This window comes from Ambystoma mexicanum, chromosome 10 (genome assembly GCF_040938575.1).
Source record: "Ambystoma mexicanum isolate Mex_15411 chromosome 10, UKY_AmexF1_1, whole genome shotgun sequence".
Lineage (NCBI taxonomy): Eukaryota > Metazoa > Chordata > Amphibia > Caudata > Ambystomatidae > Ambystoma > Ambystoma mexicanum.
Window position 1 is genome coordinate 667,447,233 of NC_090932.1, and position 20,662 is coordinate 667,467,894.

The following is a 20,662-nucleotide window of genomic DNA, read 5'->3' on the forward strand; positions in this document are numbered from 1 at the left end:
CCAACAGAGAAGAACTCTCCAAGGTAGCAAAGCTAAAGATAGTAACCCATGAGGGAGAGGGGGGGTCAACAAATATCACCAAGGAAAGAAATCCTTCCTAGCGTGTGAAGTTAAAAAGAATAACCCACAAGCAGTTATTGCATACCAACAAGAGGAAAGAACACTCCAAGGGGGTGAAGTTTTAAAGATAACAACTCACGAGGAGTTAATGCATACCGAATAGAGAGGAGAGCATTCAAGCGGGTGAAAGTGAGAATAATAACCCACAAGGCATTACCAAATATCCACAAGAGAAGAGAACTCTCTGAGGGGTTGAAAGTGAGAGCAACCACCCATTAAGGGTAACCAAAATTACAGGGGAGAAAGAAGATGAACTTAGGCTACAATTCTTGCAAATCCACATGACAGAACTAAGACAAGAACTTCTGATCTCTTTTAGGAAAGTCTCAGTGAGATAAAAAGTCCCCTTATATGAAGGAAAGCAAGAAACTTGACATTTTGAACTGTACAAGTAGATCCTCGGCCTGCAACGAAAAGCCCAGAGCCATTTTAGGACTTTACGAGCAGGCAAAAGCCAAAGAGAGACATTGTGCGAGGGGGACAAGAACCAACCAGCACAGGCCAAGAGGTTGAAGGAGAAATATTTTTCAGGCTAACTTTTTTGTTTTCCTTTACTAATGGGAGGGTCAGTTACTCTGATAGCATAGGTTTGGGACAGAGGACGAGCATATACTTTTGTGAGGCAGTCTGATGCACGCCTTTTTTTTAATCATATTCCAGAAAAAGGGTCCTTCATAATAGCAGTAGTGTTAGGAGAGGGATTTCTTCTTAATACAGTGAATCGATTGGATATTTAAAACTTAATACCCAGTTCCCAAATTTCAAAGAGGGAATACTAGCAATAATGTTGGACGAAAAGTATAAAGCATTGGGTGTACAATTCAGTGTACAAAAAGCAACAAACTCGGGGAAATTAGAAAGTACAGGATTCAGACAGTGAGATCATGTAACAACTATTGATTACTTGTAGACTTTGAACCACATGCTACGTATATGATTTTAACTAATATAACCCAAATTAATCTGTCGTAGAAAAGTGCGAAAAGATCTGCTTTGAATGGTTTTGACTGTATTCTGTCGCTCTGAACATGAAAACATATTGAATTTGAAGTTATTTTGTTCTCCTTTTAAACGCTATAGATTGAAAATGAAAGCTCAAATGCTGTGGTCAAGGTGAGTCACTAATTGTCGACCAGCCATTCTACATTTAATGCTGATCCATGATAAGGATGCGAGCTGAGCCATGAAGGCCTTCTTGACTGTATCACTTCAATCAGCTGATAACCCCACATTATCTGCATGATATTTAACATGGTGTTACAAAATATGCCCTTCTTTCTTATATATCTACTTAGAAGGCAAGAAGGACCAAGATATTCAATAAACTATTTGCTGTGTACAATCTGTTTTTTTTTTTTCAATTGTACCTTGAATGAACCTGATATTTGAGATTGTGTGATAGTTTTACCAATCTAAATTCCATGAGAACATCCGTTTACCTTGGATAAAAACAAATTCATGAAACTTAATACAGACTTTTCAATCACTGATCAGAGATAGGCCAAGGTGTATTTAACATTCACAATGGCTGCAGAAAATAAGGCAAGCTAAAGAAATAGTGTAGGATACACGTAACTTACATCCTTGGCAAACAGAGAATACAAAATAACTGCTCATTTGAATGTAAGACAGTGTACAAGAATGGCAATGGCACCTTTTTGGGTAATCAGTACGAGATTTATGTTTGACAGACATAGGAAAAATCCAATTCCTGTCAGCTATTAAGGCCGGTTGGCTTTGTGGGTACCATATCATGTTTGATTTTATTTAATTTGTAAAACCTAAAAAAATCTAAACCGGGTATCACAGTACAAGACCATGGAGAGTAGCAGTCAGCGAGGTGATCATACTGAAGAGGGGTGGTTTTCAGTCTATTATGGAAGAGCCTTTCAGAGATTAACTATCCACACCTGGAAGAAGTGGTCCAGTGCATTAGCTTGTTTAAAAGGAAGGATTGCAATACATTTGTCCTTGGAACATGTTTCCAAAAAGGGTACCATTTTATCAGCTTCTGAATACAGGTAGCTGCAGGGCTTTTTAGGCCTATTTAAGAGCTTCAATTGCAGTACATATCATAATCCATACAGAATGTAGTCTTTCCAGGACTGGAGAAATAGGAGTCAATTTGTGGTTGTTCATTATCCTGGAAGGTGTGTTCTGTAGGACACCTCAAGGTGGAGCAAAGGTTTTTTTGTTTGCTGGCAAGGTAAAAGATATTGGAGTCATCTAGCTTTGTCACAACAATTGCTCGTGCACCTCGCTTCTCGCACCTATCATCTCCTCTTTCGGCATTTCTCATCACTTCTATGCTGATGACACCCAGCTTTTCCTCTCATTCCCTTCCTTCACTCCGGACCTCCATCTTAAACTCTCTTCTTGTCTTACTGCCATTAAAAATTGGATGTCATCCCACTTTCTGTCTCTTAATACAGACAAGACTGAAGTCTTATTCTTTCCCTCTAACACTAATCCGCCTCCGTCTCCCCCTCCTTCTATTCACTTTCCTCCCACTAATCTTCCTCTCTCTGCCCATGCTCGTAACCTTGGCATTCACTTCGACTCCTCCCTTTCCTTCACCAACCACATCTCTCTCACTTCCCGCACATGTTGCTACCACCTTTTCAATATCCGCAAAATACGTTCCTCTCTAACCTTCCACGCCACTAAACTTTTAATATCCTCCCTTCTCTCGTCTTTTCTTCTGCTCCTCTCTCCTCTTTGGACTCCCTGCATCTCATCTTGCCCCCCTAAAATCCCTCTTCAACTCTGCCATCCACACCCTCTGTTTACTCTCACCTAAAGACTCCATCTCCTCCTCGCTCTCACAGGTTGGCTGGCTTTCCTTTCATTCCCAACTCAAATTCAACTTCCTCTGTCTCGTCTTTAAATCTCTCCATTAACTTGCTCCCCCTTATCTCTCCTCTCTCATCTCATTCTATACTCCCTCCAGTTCCTTCACATCTGCAGATCACTTCCTTCTCCTTGTTCCCCCGTCCCCATGTGCCTCCTCTCGTTTTTGCTCCTTTCAGCTCCTTGCCCCCCTCCACTGGAACTCCCTTCCCCTCTCTATCCGCTCCATCCCAGCCTATTCCTCCTTTCGTCTCTCCTTAAATTCTCTCCTTCTCCACCCCCCTCCCTGATACTCTGATCCTCCTCCACCTTTCCCTCCCCCACCCGTCTTTTATCCTCCTCCTCATGTCTCTCTATCCCTTCCTTGTCTCCTCTTTATCCCCTCTTCCCCCCCTCTCTCGCCTTCACCTTATCTCACTTCCTCTTCCCCACTCCATTCAACTATACACCATTTTTCCCTCATTTATCTCTGCTGGAAAATTGTTTTTCCCTCATTTATCTCTGCTGGAAAATTGTTCTAGTTGATGTATTGATCGTTTGACTCATATTTGTATCTGCTTCTACTGTTATTGTATTGTTGTTATAATGTACATCTCTTTGGCGTAAAGCGCTATATAAATAACATAAACATAAACATAACATAAACATAAACATAGTAGCACAGCTGGACCTGGATAAGAAGGCATGAATTTAGCACACAAGCATTAGGTAGAAATTCAGCTCCTCAAATATAGCATTTGGGGGTCCTATACTCCAATATTCATTTGGGTGCAAAGTCTTTCAAGTTGATGGGTCAGAAGATGTAGCCGGTAAGGAGAGATAGGAAGGGGCCCCTGGGGATTGGCCTTGCCTGGGCTTCCTCTCCCCATCACCTCTCTGATATCACAATCTCCCATGCCCCATCTCATTCCTCCTTCCACAGTATGGACCTGCCTAGTGCTAACTGCCCCCAGCCCCCCGGAACCTTCCTGGTCTGGCTAAGTAGGAGATTGCCCTCAGCCTTGGTTCCTCCTTTGCTAGCTGACTATCTTGCCTCCGCCAGCCTTCTTTTCCCTACTGAGTTAACCCTGACTTTATTTCGGAAACGTAATACCCAGTTCCCAAATTTTAAAGAGGGAATACTAGCAATAATATTGGATGCAAAGTGTAAAGCATTGGGTGTAAAATTCACTGTACAAAAGGCAACAAACCCTGGGAAAATAAAATGTACAGGATGCAGGGAGTGAGATCATGTAACAGGTATTGGTTACTTGTAGACTTTGACCCTCTCCCATGAGGTTACCTACTCTGTGTCACTCCAGGCTTCTAAGGTTATCTCCTCTTGAAGCGGGACAGATGAATGTGGCCCTCATTGCCCAGTTCCCTCCCTCCCTCATCTCGATGCTACAGAAATGAAATGTGCACAGCGTTCCTGGCCCCCTCCTCCCCATCACCACTGTACCACAGATGCGAGAAAAGCTATTCACTTAGACAACCATACAAACCCTTCCCCGATGACATTGTAGAGGAGAGAAACTTGCAGATGATGGAGGTAGTAGACTGACAGTGACTTTGCAGAGAGCCCATGACATCCCGACTAAGATGTAGATGTTAGACACAAAGCACATATGAATCCCTGCACAAAGCTATGCATACACCTAGGTTAAACTGCTCTTAGACATGAAGAACATGCTTTTGACCCACTTAGATAGAGGACGTATACTCTTTGCCATGCCGAAACGCAAGATGCACAAGAATAAGACATGAAGCTTGCTAGTCGCAGAACGCAACTAACATAAGTAGCCAAATTAAACAAAATGGAAGATGCTGCCACACTGGAGTGAATGGAAAGCACTGAGAAGGCATGAGAATGCAGGGAGAGGCCCGACTTGCTGATTTAGCAGGAAAACACAGACCAGACTGTTCATGTAGCCGGTGTGCATATTTTAGCCAAGTCCATCAAGGGAGGGAGAGTTTCAAATCAGCACTCACAGGTGCAAAGACAGACACAAGAAGCAGTCTTTTTAGATTAGGGGAAACACAAATGTTGCTGGAAGGACAGAGATACACCACGTCAAACTGAACGTGACCGAAAGGTAGCTTGAACAAGTCACCAGAGGAAAGGGAAGGTATAACACCTGCATGTATAAATGCTAAAAATCCTCATCAATGTCAATGTCAACTGCTGTTGCAACAGTAGTATTTATGGGTGGTGACTATAAAAGGTTATTTCTGTGCTTTCTTGGTATTTCATGGTGTTCCTAATGGGTGTCTCAGTAGCCAGAGCTGGCCCGAAGTGTACATCCATGCACACTCTGCAAACACAACATGCAAGCCCCATGCATATATTGGAACACATTAACAATTTCCCAAAAAGATTGCCTCTGTTTTGAAATGGTAACATGCAAACAACCGTGGCTTGAGTTGTCAAACAGATGTATCTGCATCACCATTGCTTGTTGTGTTGGCAGAGGTCTCAGCACACAAATGTCTATTTAGTGCAGGTGGGGGGTCTCTTCCTTGCTGCAAGCTCTGCGAGAAAGATAGGGGGTTAGCTGCAATCAGCCAGTGCAAGGATGCATGCTGCTGCAGGTGAGGTGTCGTTTGTGCATCCCGCTCCGATGCAATGGGGCCAGCATTGATGTGTTAAGCCAGAAAATGGTGTCTCTCCTGCTATGGCACTCTAGGCAACTGCCTAGAATTGCCTTATTTCCCCATTGATCCTGCAGTCAGCCAAATGGGTGGGCAGCAGTTCAAGAGGAAAATGCAGGGGCACTGCCTGCAAGGCGGAAGGTGCATTGGCAAGGTGCGTCATGGAACGGAGTAATGGAATTGTGTGAATGCTGTGGTTGAGAATTTGCGTGCCTTGGCAGACGAGTGTGTGTGGGCAGCACACAAATAGCAAGATCTGAAGAGATTTCATAGAGTGGCACGTGAATTGGATAGCATGGGTGCTATCATTAAGGATTGAGGTGCAGTGGCAGAGCTGTATGTGGGCAATGCCTTTATAGCATTGGGTTATGCAGGAAAATATCAAAGGAGTTATTTCTGGCTCTATGTGGTGAAATAGGATGTGCTGCAGGTCAGGATTAAAGTGTGTTCCAAGAGCTGTGTGTTGGTCTCGGCACAGGAACAGCAGTAGATGCTTCAGTGCAGTTTGGTGTTCTCTGACAGTTGTTTTGGGGTATCAGTGCTGGGCAGCAGGAGCTTTTGCAGGGCACAGCTGAGAAGCTTTGACTGAATTTACTTCCGTTTTCTGAGCCAGGATTTTTGGGTCTGTTGCAAATCAAGACTGAGGTGCATTGGTTGAGTCTTTTTTCTTTTGATTCACAACTGGTACTTTAAGTGAGTCACTCAAACTAGTATTATGTCTAAAGAGAGATGACCAAGGCCCAATATTCCTCAAGTGTCCTTGGGGTGTTTTTTTTGGGTTGGTAAGTGGTGCGTTCGCTCCACCATTCATTTTGGCTCTATTGCCTCTTTAGCTGGTATTATTGGTTTTGGGATTCAGGTGGTGCGTCATCAATATCTTGCCAGCCTACTTATGCGTGGCTCTTAATTTGCGTGCTAACTCACCATTCGTTTTGGGTCGTCGTGGCACTTTGCGCGACTTTGTGATTCTGCATAGTTTTGGATGCCATTAATTGTAGCTTTGCATGTTGTGAAATGATTCTCAACAAGTCACAAGACAACCAGAATACATTTTAGTTTTTTTTATTACCAAAATAATCTTACAAAAACAGTTACTTTGGATTTGTCGGCTAAGGATGGGGCATGCACTTTTCGATCGTCCGTTGTGGGGATCCCACCTCCCTAGCCCTGTTTCCCTATTCAAACAACTCAGGTGATAGTATAGATTCTCTCTCCAGCCAGGAGACCCTTACTGTCTAGGATAGCCTTATCGGAGGGCTGATCCTACCTGCTTCCCTAGGATGGCCCTATCAGAGGACTGATCCTACCTGCTTCCCTAGGATAGCCCTATCAGAGCGCTGATCTTACCTGCTTCCCTTCAGATCTCACTACTCTCCATACTACTCTGCCTCTGTTTTCCTGCACCCTCGTTCCCCTCATTTTCTTTCTGTCTCTTTCTCGCCTACTCTCCCTCCATAATTACCTCCAACCACTATTTTGCCCACACCCAATTCTACCCTCTTTATATTCCCCAAGACCTTACCTCCTCTCTGTGGAGCAGTCCAAAGTCTCGTTCAGGTCCTCCTACATCTGCTACACACCCCTCTCTGGTCTTTTGTTCCTCCTTCACATGCTCGCTGAGCCATACACCTCTCACTTCCAACTGATTCTGATGGCTTTTTATAGTCCTATGTTTCCTGCATAGAAGGTTCCATCTGCTCTCATTGGATTCCCAAGACAGCTACTTCCTTGGTCCAATTTCTGTCTGAGCTATCATCTTGTGGATCGGATTCCCCCTGGAAGTCTTCATTAGGATCGTTTGCCCTGCCACTTTTCAGTGTCCATCTTTGCCATGCAGTCCATGTTGTTGTTTGTTCCCGGTTTCCCTCCTGGGTCAAGTAAGTCCTAATCCACAAACGCCTTGGGGAGTGTGCCCTGGACTCCCATAGTGCTTTCATTCTCTCCTGCTCCTCTACTCTCCTGTACAAGGCCTGCACATTCTGTAGTGGGTATTTGGTCCCCCATTTGGCTACTGAATGGGCATTTCCCATTCCCATTTGGGTAACCAGCCCATTCCTCATGTTCCAGGCTGGGACTCGTATATTGGGCCCACATACATTGTGAACTTGAAGTCCTATTCTTCTTTGGGTGTTTCTGCCTCCCTGGCACCACCTGAAAGAGACCTTGCAAGGAAAGAGGCTGATAGGCATCTGGTCCAACACAGAGGCATTCATGTGCATGCACGTCTTCGTGCATACTGGAGAGCTGGGGACTTCTTCTGCAATGCAAGCAGCTACCCAGTTTCTTTACCTGGGGTCTGAGAGAAGGCGGGCTTGACTGAACCAGCTCCCTATAGAAAAGCCAAAAGAGTGGCTTTGCCAGTGCTTGGTTAGGTTACAATGTTTGAATATCTGGAGATGGTAAATGTCAGGACTGAAGCACATCTGCGGTGCGCATGTTCGAGACCCCTATAGACGTTTTTCAATAGATGAAAGTAAACAATATTGGCTTTGCTAATTCTTTGCTTACTTAAAAAAAATCAAGATTTATAAATACAAGATTAAAATATAGGACATTTTTTAAAATAAAACTTCTTGTGGGTTTGATGTTAATTTCTCAATATCTTTTATTTACAGAGACACTTCTTTCGAAATTTGGGATCGATCCTAACATATGCCTTTTTAGGAACTGCCATTTCCTGCCTTGTTATTGGGTAAGTGAAATGAACGCCTTTTGTTATGGATGTGCTTTGCTGATTTACTTTATAGGCGTTCCAACTTTTACCACATGTTTGTTTCCTGTAGGGTATTGCGGTGTCCAGTCATAATGTCGAATACAATGTCGAAAGTCAAAATGTCGAAAATATTTAGTCGAAAATAAAAATGTTGAATTACAAAAATGTCGAATTTTTTTCGATTTTTTTTCGAATTAATGTTTACATAATTAATTATATTTTATAAAACATAATTTTATTAAATGGTTAAAGGTATATCCATGGTGAGTGGGGGGGATGGGGAGGAGGGGGGGGGTTGGGGTAGGGGTTTGGGATGGGTTTTTTTAATAATTAATTATTTAATTAATGTTTTATTAAATACTTTTTTAAAAAATTAAAGGTATATCCATGGGGGGTGTTGGGGGGGATGGGGAGGAGTGGAGGGTTGGGGTAGGGGTTTGGGATGGGGGATTTGGGGGGGACCCCCCAATAAAAAACGTTAGTATGTGTGACATTTTACATAGTTATTTTAACATTGGTTTTTCGATTTTTTTTCGACATTTTATTTTCGAATTAATGACTTTTTCTATTATATGTATGTGTTTTCGACATTTTTGAATTCGACATTTTTGAATTCGACATTATTTTTTCGATATTATGACTATAAACCGGGTATTGCCAGCAAGAGCAATTGGGCGGCCGCCATGTTAGAAGTGCTCAAAACATAATTTTCATAGCGTCTGACCACACAATAGACCTTCTGGTGAATTCAATTATGTTTGTCATCCCTATAGTTTTCCCAAATAATGATCTATTTTTTTAAATTTCAGTTTGAATGTATTTAGGATTAAAATCGATTTGGAGAAGATTGCTAGCTGGCATATCTCCTGCATTCACTGTCGGTTACAGGAGGAACCTGGAAGAGATTTTTAGTTTAGGACCAGGATTTGGGACTGGTTTCAGTAACCTCTTTGTTATTTCTTTTAGCCACCGCCACATTGGTACGTTTGGATCATCTAGTGCCCAATAGAGTTGAACATTCCATTGGCTAACACATATTTAGCAGAAACACTGTGACATCAAAGGAAACATCAAATCTTGTGTCTATGCCTATTCTATATAAAGAAAAATACTCCGCCACGAATTGGAAAACCACACACTCGCTGATAACAGACATACAAGTTTGCCCCAACCTCTGCCCACTCCTTCCCACCCTCTTCTGATTTCATTGCAACCCCCTGCCTTTGTGATGCAGTCAGAAATGGCAGGCAGCCGAGAGGAAATAACCTGCAGAGTTTAAACCTTTGTTTGGAAACTAAAAATAGATTTTTCTTATGATTAAAACACGTGTTTCTTAAACCCATGAGTTAACGTCGGCTCAACCTGCAGTCTTTGAAAGGGTGGAGGAAAGAGAGTATATGCTCCACGCGGGCAGACCTTGACACCGGACAGTAGGTGGACCTCAATTTCTACTAATTGCCCCAAAAAGAATCACCCGGCAACTCTTGAAATGCGATTGTGCTGTTTTTGTGTTAAGCTGCTCTACAACATCTTGAGTCTGGTGGTCCTGTGAATCATGCTTTTCGCTTTATTCAAGATGTTCTCTGCCTATACTCTTGCAATAAGATGCTTATTTCCAGGTCAAGGCCGCTGGAGGTATTTATGTGGTCTCCGATTGGACGATCATGCAAATATCACCCGTCCTCTTGTGAAACTCTCCATGGATACTATAGGGGTGGGAGTTTAGTTTCTAATGGGTAGAGCATGTCTTTCTAATTGGCTTTAGTTGGCTCAAGCATGGTTTGCAGGGTAGTCATTTCTTTTTGTATCCTTCGGTTTTTTAACCCTCCAGCGTACCCAGTGTCCTATATTTCTAAGGTTGCAGAATAACCTTATGTCACCATGGACACCCAACTCCAGTCCTGGGCTTTGATTTAACTTTAGTTTTCATGCTTTTCATTTTATTCCATTGACTTGATCCCTGACTACTACTCCCAGAATGCAATCTCTGTAGAAATGAAAGCCCGGTACTGGGCACTGTGTCCCTAGTGACCTGTAACCATCTGGTAACATTATGCCAGATGATTGGGCATTGCTAAGCACATTTAATATATTTTATTTTACGACTTCTTTATTAATACGCAAATCCCACAGCTGAGAGCGTGCATTTCCCTTTGATAATGGCTGGTGAGGAGACCTTATGTGCCAACTCATTCAAGAGGAATCTTCATGGGTTCTGCTGGCATTTCTTTGGTGCATGGGCGCTCGACACTGTCTGGGCTGGAACGATAAAGGTCGCAGGACGTGTACAGAGACTGTGGGCCGGGGTGTGGGAGGGCGGGAGGGCACAGTTACAGGAAAGACGTGGCCAAGATTGCTGGCATAACTGCTACGCTGTGCCAATCGGTCTGCTCCTCCTGTTCCTTGACTTGGGTTAAAGCAATAATGTAACTGACTTCTACATTGCGCCCTTGTATAAAGGGCGGGGCAGCATCCTGGCTATTTTTTATACAAAATCCATAAACTGAAAAGATGCCGATGTCCGGCCTCTGCTAACTTTCACGGTTATAATTTTCTCCCATCTCTCATCCCACAATGTGTCCCATCGAGTGTCAAGAACAAGGCTGTAAACAAAAATAACAACCGTTGACCCTCCCCCAGCAATTACACATACATTGTTCACCTTTTGCATGAACCACAATTTAGTACAATCGTTGTTGATAGCAGCTCAACATTTAAAACATTTTTTTTTTTTACACTGTACCCTTATTTCCCCTTCAGGTTTCAGGCTGTTATATTCACTATATCGGACTTGCATCTCGTTGTTAATCCCTTCTGAACATGTAAGTGCCAGGCAGCTATTATGCAAGTCTATGCAAAAAGGACGAGCATACTCGTCCTTGGCACTTAAGGGGTCGGTCATAACATTGTTGTAATGTAGAAATAAAGGAAGGCTCCTTTAAGGAGGAAGGGCCAAGGACGAGGGGAAGGAGGCAGGAGATAGGAGGAATGGGGGGGGGGCGAGGGGGCGGTAGAAAGCGGGAACTGTTTGTAAGCAGAGAATAAAGGACGAGGTTAAGAGATCTGAAGTCACCTGTTTTCATTTGTTTGGGTATGCCTGAGGCCTAACAAACATATTTTGCATATTCTCTGTGCTGTCCTGTCTGTCTGTCTGTCTGTCTGTCTATCTATCTATCTATCTATCTATCTATCTATCTATCTATCTATCTAATTATTCTATTGCGCCACTTGCCCATAGGCCTCAAGGCGCTCACAAGACAGACCCACAGAAAACCATAAATGGAGTCGGCAGTGGGGTTCATGCTAGAGGAGCAGCAGTCATCATGCCTCTTCTGACTGCCAGAATCGAATGCTGTCTTCACATATAAATAGGGTGTGTTGTGAAGCATGACAACCACATGTAAAGTCACGTGCATATTAGGCTCTCCCACTGATTTTCATGGGTAAATATCCTCCAAACAAGAAACAGATCTCCTCATGCATGCTAGTATCACAAAGGAAAGTTTTTTGTCTCCTCCCCTTCCCCCCACTCCCGGCCAATCAGCTTCAAGGAACACCAGTGAATAGCTACACGGCATTTGACTGCGACCAACATTTTCCAAGCCCAGCTGCTTCCGAACCTTTGAAGAACTAGAAAAATATCAGATTGGTACAATCTGCAACCTTATCCCAACGATAATGTCCTTCAATATTCTGATCATCTACGTATTTTAAATATACACGTTTATCATTAATATTTTTCACCACTTCTTACGAGTTGTATTGCACTGCACACACTAGAATCATATTTTGTGCTATCCTATCCAATGACTAATTTGGCACTACATCTTATGTTTTAACAACCCATGCTCATAATTTTTCAACTGCGGATGCGGGATCCACTAATGGTTACTTAAACAAATTCAGATTAAGTTGTTTTTTGCAGGAATATGTTATCTTTTTTTATATCTCTGTGTCAAATAAGCGATCCCTTTACATCTGCTCTTAAAATCTAGTATGACTTGTTTCATGTTCTACTTTTGGACAGATAATCCACTGCGTGTCATGTGTGAGAATATTAGTTGCCCTTGAGTCTACACACCTATTAGGTTTCCAGGATAAACATTGAGAGAGTTTATTAAACACGCTTTGGCCTGACAGGCCTTTGGTGCATCAGAATTAGAAAACGTCAGAGATTAATTTTATATAATAGTTTTTTTATAACACGCATCCGGGATTTGAACCTCTGTTGCTCGGCATGGTCTTGCTTTTAAGACCAGCACATTGCCCCTTTGCTATCCTCCTATCATTCTTTATGTTCAAACCATTTAACATGCATAGAAGCAAAAAAACAAGGGACATAATAGAAAATGAATGGGTATAATAGTTAATATTACCCTCCAATAATTACACTCTCTTGAACAATAGTTATAATTGGTTATTTATAATGCGCTTAATACCCAGAGGTTTGTAAGCGCGGATGCCATGCTACTAATGGAATTAAGAACACGTTCACAAAGATAGATGTGTCGGCCTAACAATGATGTTGCAGGGTAAGGATGGACACCCTAGCCTCAATTAAATATATATACTAATTATAGTTGACCACAATCTTCAAATTAGATGTGTTTCCCAAATTATTTCTAATGCTTAGGAAATAGGTAGAATGCTTTTGCCACATCCAACGACAGTACAGTCTCTATTACAAGAAGAACACCATTCATCAATCTGTAACCAGTGGCAGAATTTCAAGTCTTGCGATCTTATGAGCCCATTCCCTAGTTTCTGGTGTAACCAGGATAGAACTTTATTTCTTAAAGCTTCTCTAGGTTCCTTTTCTCACCAGCTTCTCCACATTGGTGATGATTATGTTCCTCATATTCGGAACTCGATCGCTTATTTTGTTATTTGCAATTGCTGGCATTCTTGCTTTACTTAATCAAAGATCTATGCACATGGGGGCTCTTTGCTTCTGACCAGTAATTCGGTTTCTAGTTAAACTTGCAGGTCAGCGTGATTGCCCTGCCAAGTTTGAGGATAATGCTAGCAGGGTAGACTCTTCAATTTCACCTCATACCACATTATTATCTCTGGCTGTTTGTGAAATGGATAAGGTAGTTTGACAATGCTTGTCCACCATTGTCTAGGGAATCTGGGACTCATCATAGTTCACAGTCTAAAGCCATTGACGAAACTCCTTTAGATTGGAAGAGAGGTTACGTTTTGCTATAATGCTCTCCCTCGTAGAATGCCAGTCGGATTAGTTCGATTTAGTTCAAAGCCTATCTTTACCCTGGTCAGAATAGCATGGCGCTGGGGGGGGTCTTCGGTGGATCTTCTCCTGCCACCTTCAAAGATGGCTGTGACAGAGTTTTCTCTCTTTTGTTATTGGTACAGTTGTTACTCCTATTGCTCTTGCTATAACTACAATAGGATCCCCTGCTAGTGTGGGTCCCTGTAATTCCTTATGTTCCGCACAGCTCCGACATTTTCACCATAGTTCTCAGGTTTCATATTAGCTTATCTAGATGGCTTGGTAAGCCCAGGTTCCCCTGATATGGCCAGAATCTGCTCCTCAGATGCTGTTGGATATCTGGGTTGTTCAAAAGACATAAGTAGGAGGTAGATTTTGTGAGCTGCCGCTAGGACCTAATCTTGGGGGTAACTACCCTGCATGAATAAATCAGAAATGTATGGCTGGCAAGAGGGTTTAGCTTGTTCGCGAATCACATTACATAAATCACTTCTCGCTCTCATGTGGGCATTTGATTTTAGAGATATTGAGTTTGATTGATAATACTTTGTTGTAGGCATTCCATGATAAAGTGGAATGTGGATGTATGTTAAATTAATATCTGTAATATCAATAGAATGGTATAGAAAGGGCAAACAGGTCAATAATTTAAGCAAAATAGGGAAAGGAAAAGTGGAGCAAAAAGCTGCATAACACATCATGCTGCACTAATGCAGGCTCATGACGCCAACACGGCAAATCGGCTGTGACAAGACATGACGTGAATGACATGCCCCTGCCTAAAACTGTAATACCCTCTGTTTATCTCGGTTCCGTCTCTGTTCTCCATTATTGTGCCACCTCACAGCCAGGGGAGTTGCTAGGTCTGGAAAAGACCCGGGGCTAAGCTGATGTCAGAACAGTTGGGACTGGGGGCTAGCTAGCCTTTTGGCTGTAGCTCCTGAGATTCTATCCGGGGCTACAACCAAAAGATCAGGGGCTATAGCACCCTTAGCCCCCCCCCTAGCAACGCCCCTGCTCACAGCCAAAACGCTGTAACACTGGAAAGGTGCCAACACCAAGGAGAAAGAAAGACTACCTGTTGCCCGCAGAGGACAGCACCAGGAAGAAAGAGGGCTGCAGAGAAGAGCTGCAGACAGTTGATCTACCACTGTGGACAGCAGCAGCAGAACGCCAAGGCATGGACCCACCAGCAAGCGGCACCAAGGTGCACACAACAGGCTACGTGCATGCTCGAAATGTCTGCTTCCGCCGAAAATGATACACACTAAATGTGTAAATAAGTTCCCATATGGAACCATTCTATACAAATTATCCTCATAAAGGGTGATCGATAAAATGGAAAAAAGTACATTTTAAATTTCATTGTGTTGATCAACTTTAGGTGCCCATCCCAAATATTGAAGGATGCCCGAGTTGTTCTACATCAGAACTCATCACACCTTCTAGAGACAGTCTTGTTTTTCAGTGACCATGCCCATTTCGTCAGCCGTGTTCAAGGGTAGAGTTTAAGGCCTCCCTCCTAGAGTTTTTCGCATGCGATGATAAAGTTCATAATAGTTCCTGAATCAACATTGATTATTGTGGGTATCCAGTGATTCTATCGAATACAAAGTATCAAATGCAAAAGCATTGAATGCAAAAGCATCGAAAAAATTCATTTTTTTAAAGGTAAAGATTTTATTGTTATTATAATGGGTTCTAAGGGGTAAAAAACAGGCTTTTGGGGGAACCCCCATTTAAAAAGAAATTATTTTTTTCGATACATTTGATTAATGCTTTTGCATTTAGATCCTATCACTATAAACCATTATTGTGCATTGCTGCACAACTCTGTCCCTTGAGACCACACACCTATCGGGTTTCCACCATGAAAACTGAATGTGTACTAGGTTTCCCATTGAGAACCGCAGTATGCAAATGAGGATCATAAATGTTCAGGCTGTATATCCTGGCAACCGGACAGGTTGGTAACACTCAAGAACTGAAATGGGCAACATGAAATAGCGGATCAATTGCTTAAAACAAAATAAACAAGGTTTACCCTTCTATATATTCATCCCCGAAGGAAAAACACTGGCGTGTAGGTGGATCTAGAGTCCTGATCGCTGCTTGATTTTCTGTTGCAACTGGAGATTTCATATCATTGCTCCAAATCGTACTCGTTCTTGCCTATCCTGAATTTAACAGTCTTCTTGTTTCTACCCATCTCAGCCAAACCACGTGGACATTTCACAAGTTAGTCTACACATTTAGAATGTCCGATTAAATGATCTGGTAGGAAGATGACTTATAATAGTCCACTTACTCATACTATAATATTGGATGCTGTGCGATTATGCAAATATAATTTTCTTTTTGATACGACCGTGAAAACAAAGAAATAATATGAGGCTGGGTAGCCCAAAAAGGAAATACACCAAACACAAGTTACAAAGGAACATACAATTGTCTTCATTTTATGCCACACAGTTACAAAAAGTCAAAGACAAATCAGATAGCTATCGGCCCTCAGTACAACACAGCGAACTCCAGCGTGGTTCGGTGTGCTCAGTGAGTGGGAATATTCATTGAAACAGTCAGGCTTTTATACAATTTTCAGCCTGCTGTCCAGCCCTACTGCGGGTTAACTATTCCATAAATACATTACTGATCTAGGGTTCGTGCCAGGTGCGCTTCTAATTTGTTCGTCTAAATGTATCTAGTTCATCTTTGGTTTACACATCAACAAGTCAAAATGGCAACAGTGTATTCTCTAGGATTAACATTAAGCCTTAGGACATACAATGTAGTTAAACGGGCGTTCCCATTCAGTTATTCAAACGACATTGCAGTTAATATATGTTCATAGATCAGTTTCGTTGACACAGGTAATCCATTACACACAGGTCAGCAAAGGACAAGGTCTCAGTTCATGACCCTAACAAGTGGCCTGCAGGCAAGTTACATATTAGCTGTATACAGAGGTCATGACGGCCGTGTTCTATTCTGAATGACATCGTCCACCATTTTAACTCACAGGGTGACTTTACAGGGAGAGAGAACCTAAAATGGCGGTTTACATTGATTCTAGGGTCAGGACCTTGCAACACAAATTTCTTCACAAGTAGCTTGTTAGCAGCTTGGCGTAGGCCAATAAACATATATTCATAGCAATAGAAGGCACGATATAATTTCCAGTTTGACACAACGGGCCCTTCTGAGTTTGGATGTGCAGTAACAATTGCCCATAATTCCATTACCAGCGTTTGCTTTGGCTGTAAAGGGGTTTCTGCCATATTTGCTGCACTGACAAACTACAAGATTTACCTTTGAGTGGAGGGTTTACTGCTGGTAAAGCTGCAAGAGATAAATTCTACACTTTACCGCTGTTAATCTGCCAAATCAATGGAGTCCCATGAACTCCAAATATCTGGGTTAAAACGGCCATGTTGCTTCTTGGAATCCGGTGGCAACGGTAACCGAGTTTGGCTGTATTTCCATGGATCAATTGCAGGAATAATACCAAGCTCTGAGTGAGGCCCTAAGACTTCCCGCAAGTCTTTTATCACCGTCCTGTCGGCCCTGCGTCCCCTATTCTTCACAAAGATCACGTATCCCTTCCTTTAGGCAGACACATCATGCAAAATCATGAAGGTTAATAAAAATTAGATGTTTAAAAAAAAAAGAAAAATTGCCAGTATTTCTAAACAATGTTTTCTTTTCTTCACTATAGCCATTGAAAGTACTGGATCCCGTTAGATACCATGTGCTGCATATTATTCTCTGCGGGTTGTGCAATTAGAATTTGTGCCAAACGTGTTCCTCTCCAACCTAGCTGAGATGTTGTGAAATATTTCATCTGTAATAATATGATTCATTCTCAAACAAAAAGTAGATAAAACATATTTTGTTCCAATGTTTGTGTGTGGTCTAGTTAAAAGAAATCAAAATAAACTGCAGATCACATATGCCCACACATCTTCTCTGAGTATCTTACTGTTTTGTGCAGTGAGATCTGTGCATGGGGACAGTGTACCCCACCTAGAGAGAGCCAGGTATCATCTAAAAATAGTCCAATTGGTTTACAATGGTGTGGTTGGTATAAAGCACTTGCTTGACAATGGACGACAAATCACATCTTTCGCTAATATGCACCGGGAGGAGGAGGAGGTGTGGGGGGGGGGGTCCAGGTTTTCGATTGTCCCTGCTGCATAGTTATTCTTTGGGAAGGTTGTTCCTTGTCTTTGGAAGATGTAAACACCTATGCTGGTATTACTAATGTGCAATTTCAGCTTTAATGTCTTTTCCCCAAAATGACCCCAAGTCTCTTGTTTTTTTCGATGGCTTCCTGAATGGTTTACTCAGTTGTGCACTGCTTGGGCCATTTTGCTAGTTTATTCACATTGCCAGCACTGCCCATTCTCTATTGTGCCAGCGTTTTTGCAAGGTCATTGGAGCAACTGATTCGGCATTTGATTGGCTATATTTGTTCCTTAATAACCGTAAATCACACGTCAAAGTCGGTCCATATAATTCGCGACCAGTACTGATGGAATTTGGCGTCCATCATTGGGCTTGCATTTCCCCAATTCTCTTTAGTTTATGTATGAAACTGCTGCATGATCTTTTGTTTGAATTGGGGGCAGTATTTCAGAACTATGCTGATGACACCCAGCTGCTTTTCTGTTTAGACCAAGACCCGGCTACCAATTGTGCTCCTATTTAGTCCATTTTGAAATGTATTGAACTTTGGATGGCCCAAAACTGGCCTGGGCTGAACCAAAGCAAGATTGACATTTTGGTGGTGGCCTCCCCTCCTGCACTCTCCAAGTTATTACTTACCCCAATTTAAAACTAGGGGAACACACCATCCAAGTGCAAACCAAAGTCAAATCATTGGATGTGACATTTGACTCTTCCATATCCGTGGTCCATCAAATTAACTTCTTATTGAAAAACTCAAATTATTCTCGAATGCTACTCCGACAAATCAGGCCTTTTCTCTCAGAGCAGCATTGTTCCATGTCGGCTGAGCCTTGGTGGGATCCAGATTGGATTTTTGTAATTGTACGCTGGGTCTACTGTATCTTCTATTAAAAAATAGCAGATTCTGCAAAACACCATGGCCACGATTGTCAAACACTCTCAGATCAGCTCACATGTCCCCTACAGTTTGGAGGCTACACTGGCTGACAGCAAAGAGTAGAATTGCATTTAAACTACTTACTCTAGCCCACAATGCCCCTTATGGATCCTCTCCTTGTTACATCAAGCAGCGATTTATGTGGCTAGCTTCTTCGAGACCACAATGTTCGGTGAATAGTCGATTGATGTTTGCACATCCTTCTAAATGCACAAGAGCATTCAGCAGATTTAGTGCTGTGTTGACTGCCAAATTATGGAATCGTATTGCGTAGTACACATAGAAATTTGAAATCCTCCAAAGAGGTATTGCCACTCACAATGTGCCCTTCCAAAGCCCCTTTGAGTGATCTGACCGCTGCTCGTATCTTTATGGGTTGGAAATGTGTGTGTGTTTGAAATTCATCATTGATTTCCCAAAATATTTGCTACATATTTCAAATTTTTCTTTTTTGTAGCCATCGAGTAAATCGGGACCATGCTGCTTTTTTCGATGCCAACTTTAAATTGAATACTGTTGCAATTTGTTGCCTGCATGCTTCTCGTCTAAATTAAATTTGTAACCAAGCCCCCAATTCTTGGCCATCCCAGGTTCTCAGAAGAGGTACATTTCTTCTCTCCACCTGGCTCGATGCAATATTGCATGCATGTTTTCTCCATCGGAACACTAATGCAATTTTTTTGTGGTTGTTAAACATATTGGGCCTCATTACGAGATTCGCGGTAATGGAAAAATGATGCCGGTAAGGGAATACCGGCACTGCATACTGCTCGGGCCTATTACGGGTCGACAACCCGGTATCGGCGCCACCTCTGATACCGTGCAACCCCGCACTGGCATGCGCACGGGCACGCGGCCCTTCGGGCCGCCAATACTGGGATGGCGCTAACTGAAGGACATCACAAGTCATGCGGACATGCAACTACCGGCATCACAAAGGCGATAATAAGGGATACCGGGATGGCGGCATCACCGGCATCGTGAATCACCCGTTAACAGCAAAGTGCAGTGCTACCAACTGCCACAGATGCACACAATCAGCACAGGGGGAGGCAGTGGAGTCTGGGCCAGCACAAAAGGAGCACACCACACACCACACCCCTTTCCACACCAAAATGATCACACTTGCAGTTGCGATATTGGGGCTAGAGGACATGCTTGCATTGCTACACCAGCAACAACAACAGGCACCACAGAGGAGACGCAGGAGGAGAATGAGGGTGAGACAGGCCCAGCAAGTGCCACCAGTGCAGCCAGTGGTACCACGCAGGCAGCCTCCAACCCCTCGCATCAGAGCCAGTCCATTCAACCTAAGCCCTGAGCAGAGCCACACCCTGTACCGCCTGGACCGGGACACCATCTCCACCATTGTGAACATGATACACAACGACATTGCCAGCCTGATTGAAATACGCACCGCCATCCCCCCTCTACTGAAGGTATTGTCTGTGCTCCACTTCCTGGCCACAGGCACCTACCAGCACACAGTGGGGCAGATGCTTGGCATATCAAAGCCCTTATTTTCACGCATGCTGAACCAAATGCTGGATGCCCTCGTGAAGCACTCCAGCAACTACATATCCCTACCACGGACTGCCCAGGAGATCTTTGACACTAACATTGGCTTCCATGCACTGGCAGGCATGCCAAATTGCATTGGTGATCTTGACTGCACCCATGTTGAATTGGTGGTGCTGCATACCATGGAGGTGGTGTACCGCAATCATAAGCTATATCACTCCATCAATGTACAGATGGTATGTGACTCCAGCAAGATCATCACACATTGTTGTGCCTGATATCCCGGATGAACTCAAGACTCTATGGTCCTGCGGAACTCCACGCTACATGGATCAACATGCAGGACAACATGCCCGGCTGCTGTAAGTTGGATGACACAACCCACACCTGTAGACCATAGGACAGCACACATTGTGGCAAGGTAAAATGTGTGCATACATCCAGGGACATGTGCAAGTGAACGGCAAAT

The 20,662-nt window shown here is 43.0% G+C and overlaps 1 protein-coding gene across 1 annotated transcript in view; it reads left to right on the plus strand.

Moving 5' to 3' along the window:
• Nucleotides 1-20,662, plus strand: part of SLC9A9 (solute carrier family 9 member A9) — a 3,894,960-nt gene that overhangs the window by 289,635 nt on the left and 3,584,663 nt on the right. The window contains exon 4 of the mRNA XM_069618254.1: nt 8,217-8,293. Within this exon, the coding sequence (XP_069474355.1) occupies nt 8,217-8,293 (77 nt within the window). The remainder of the gene's footprint in view (nt 1-8,216; nt 8,294-20,662) is intronic.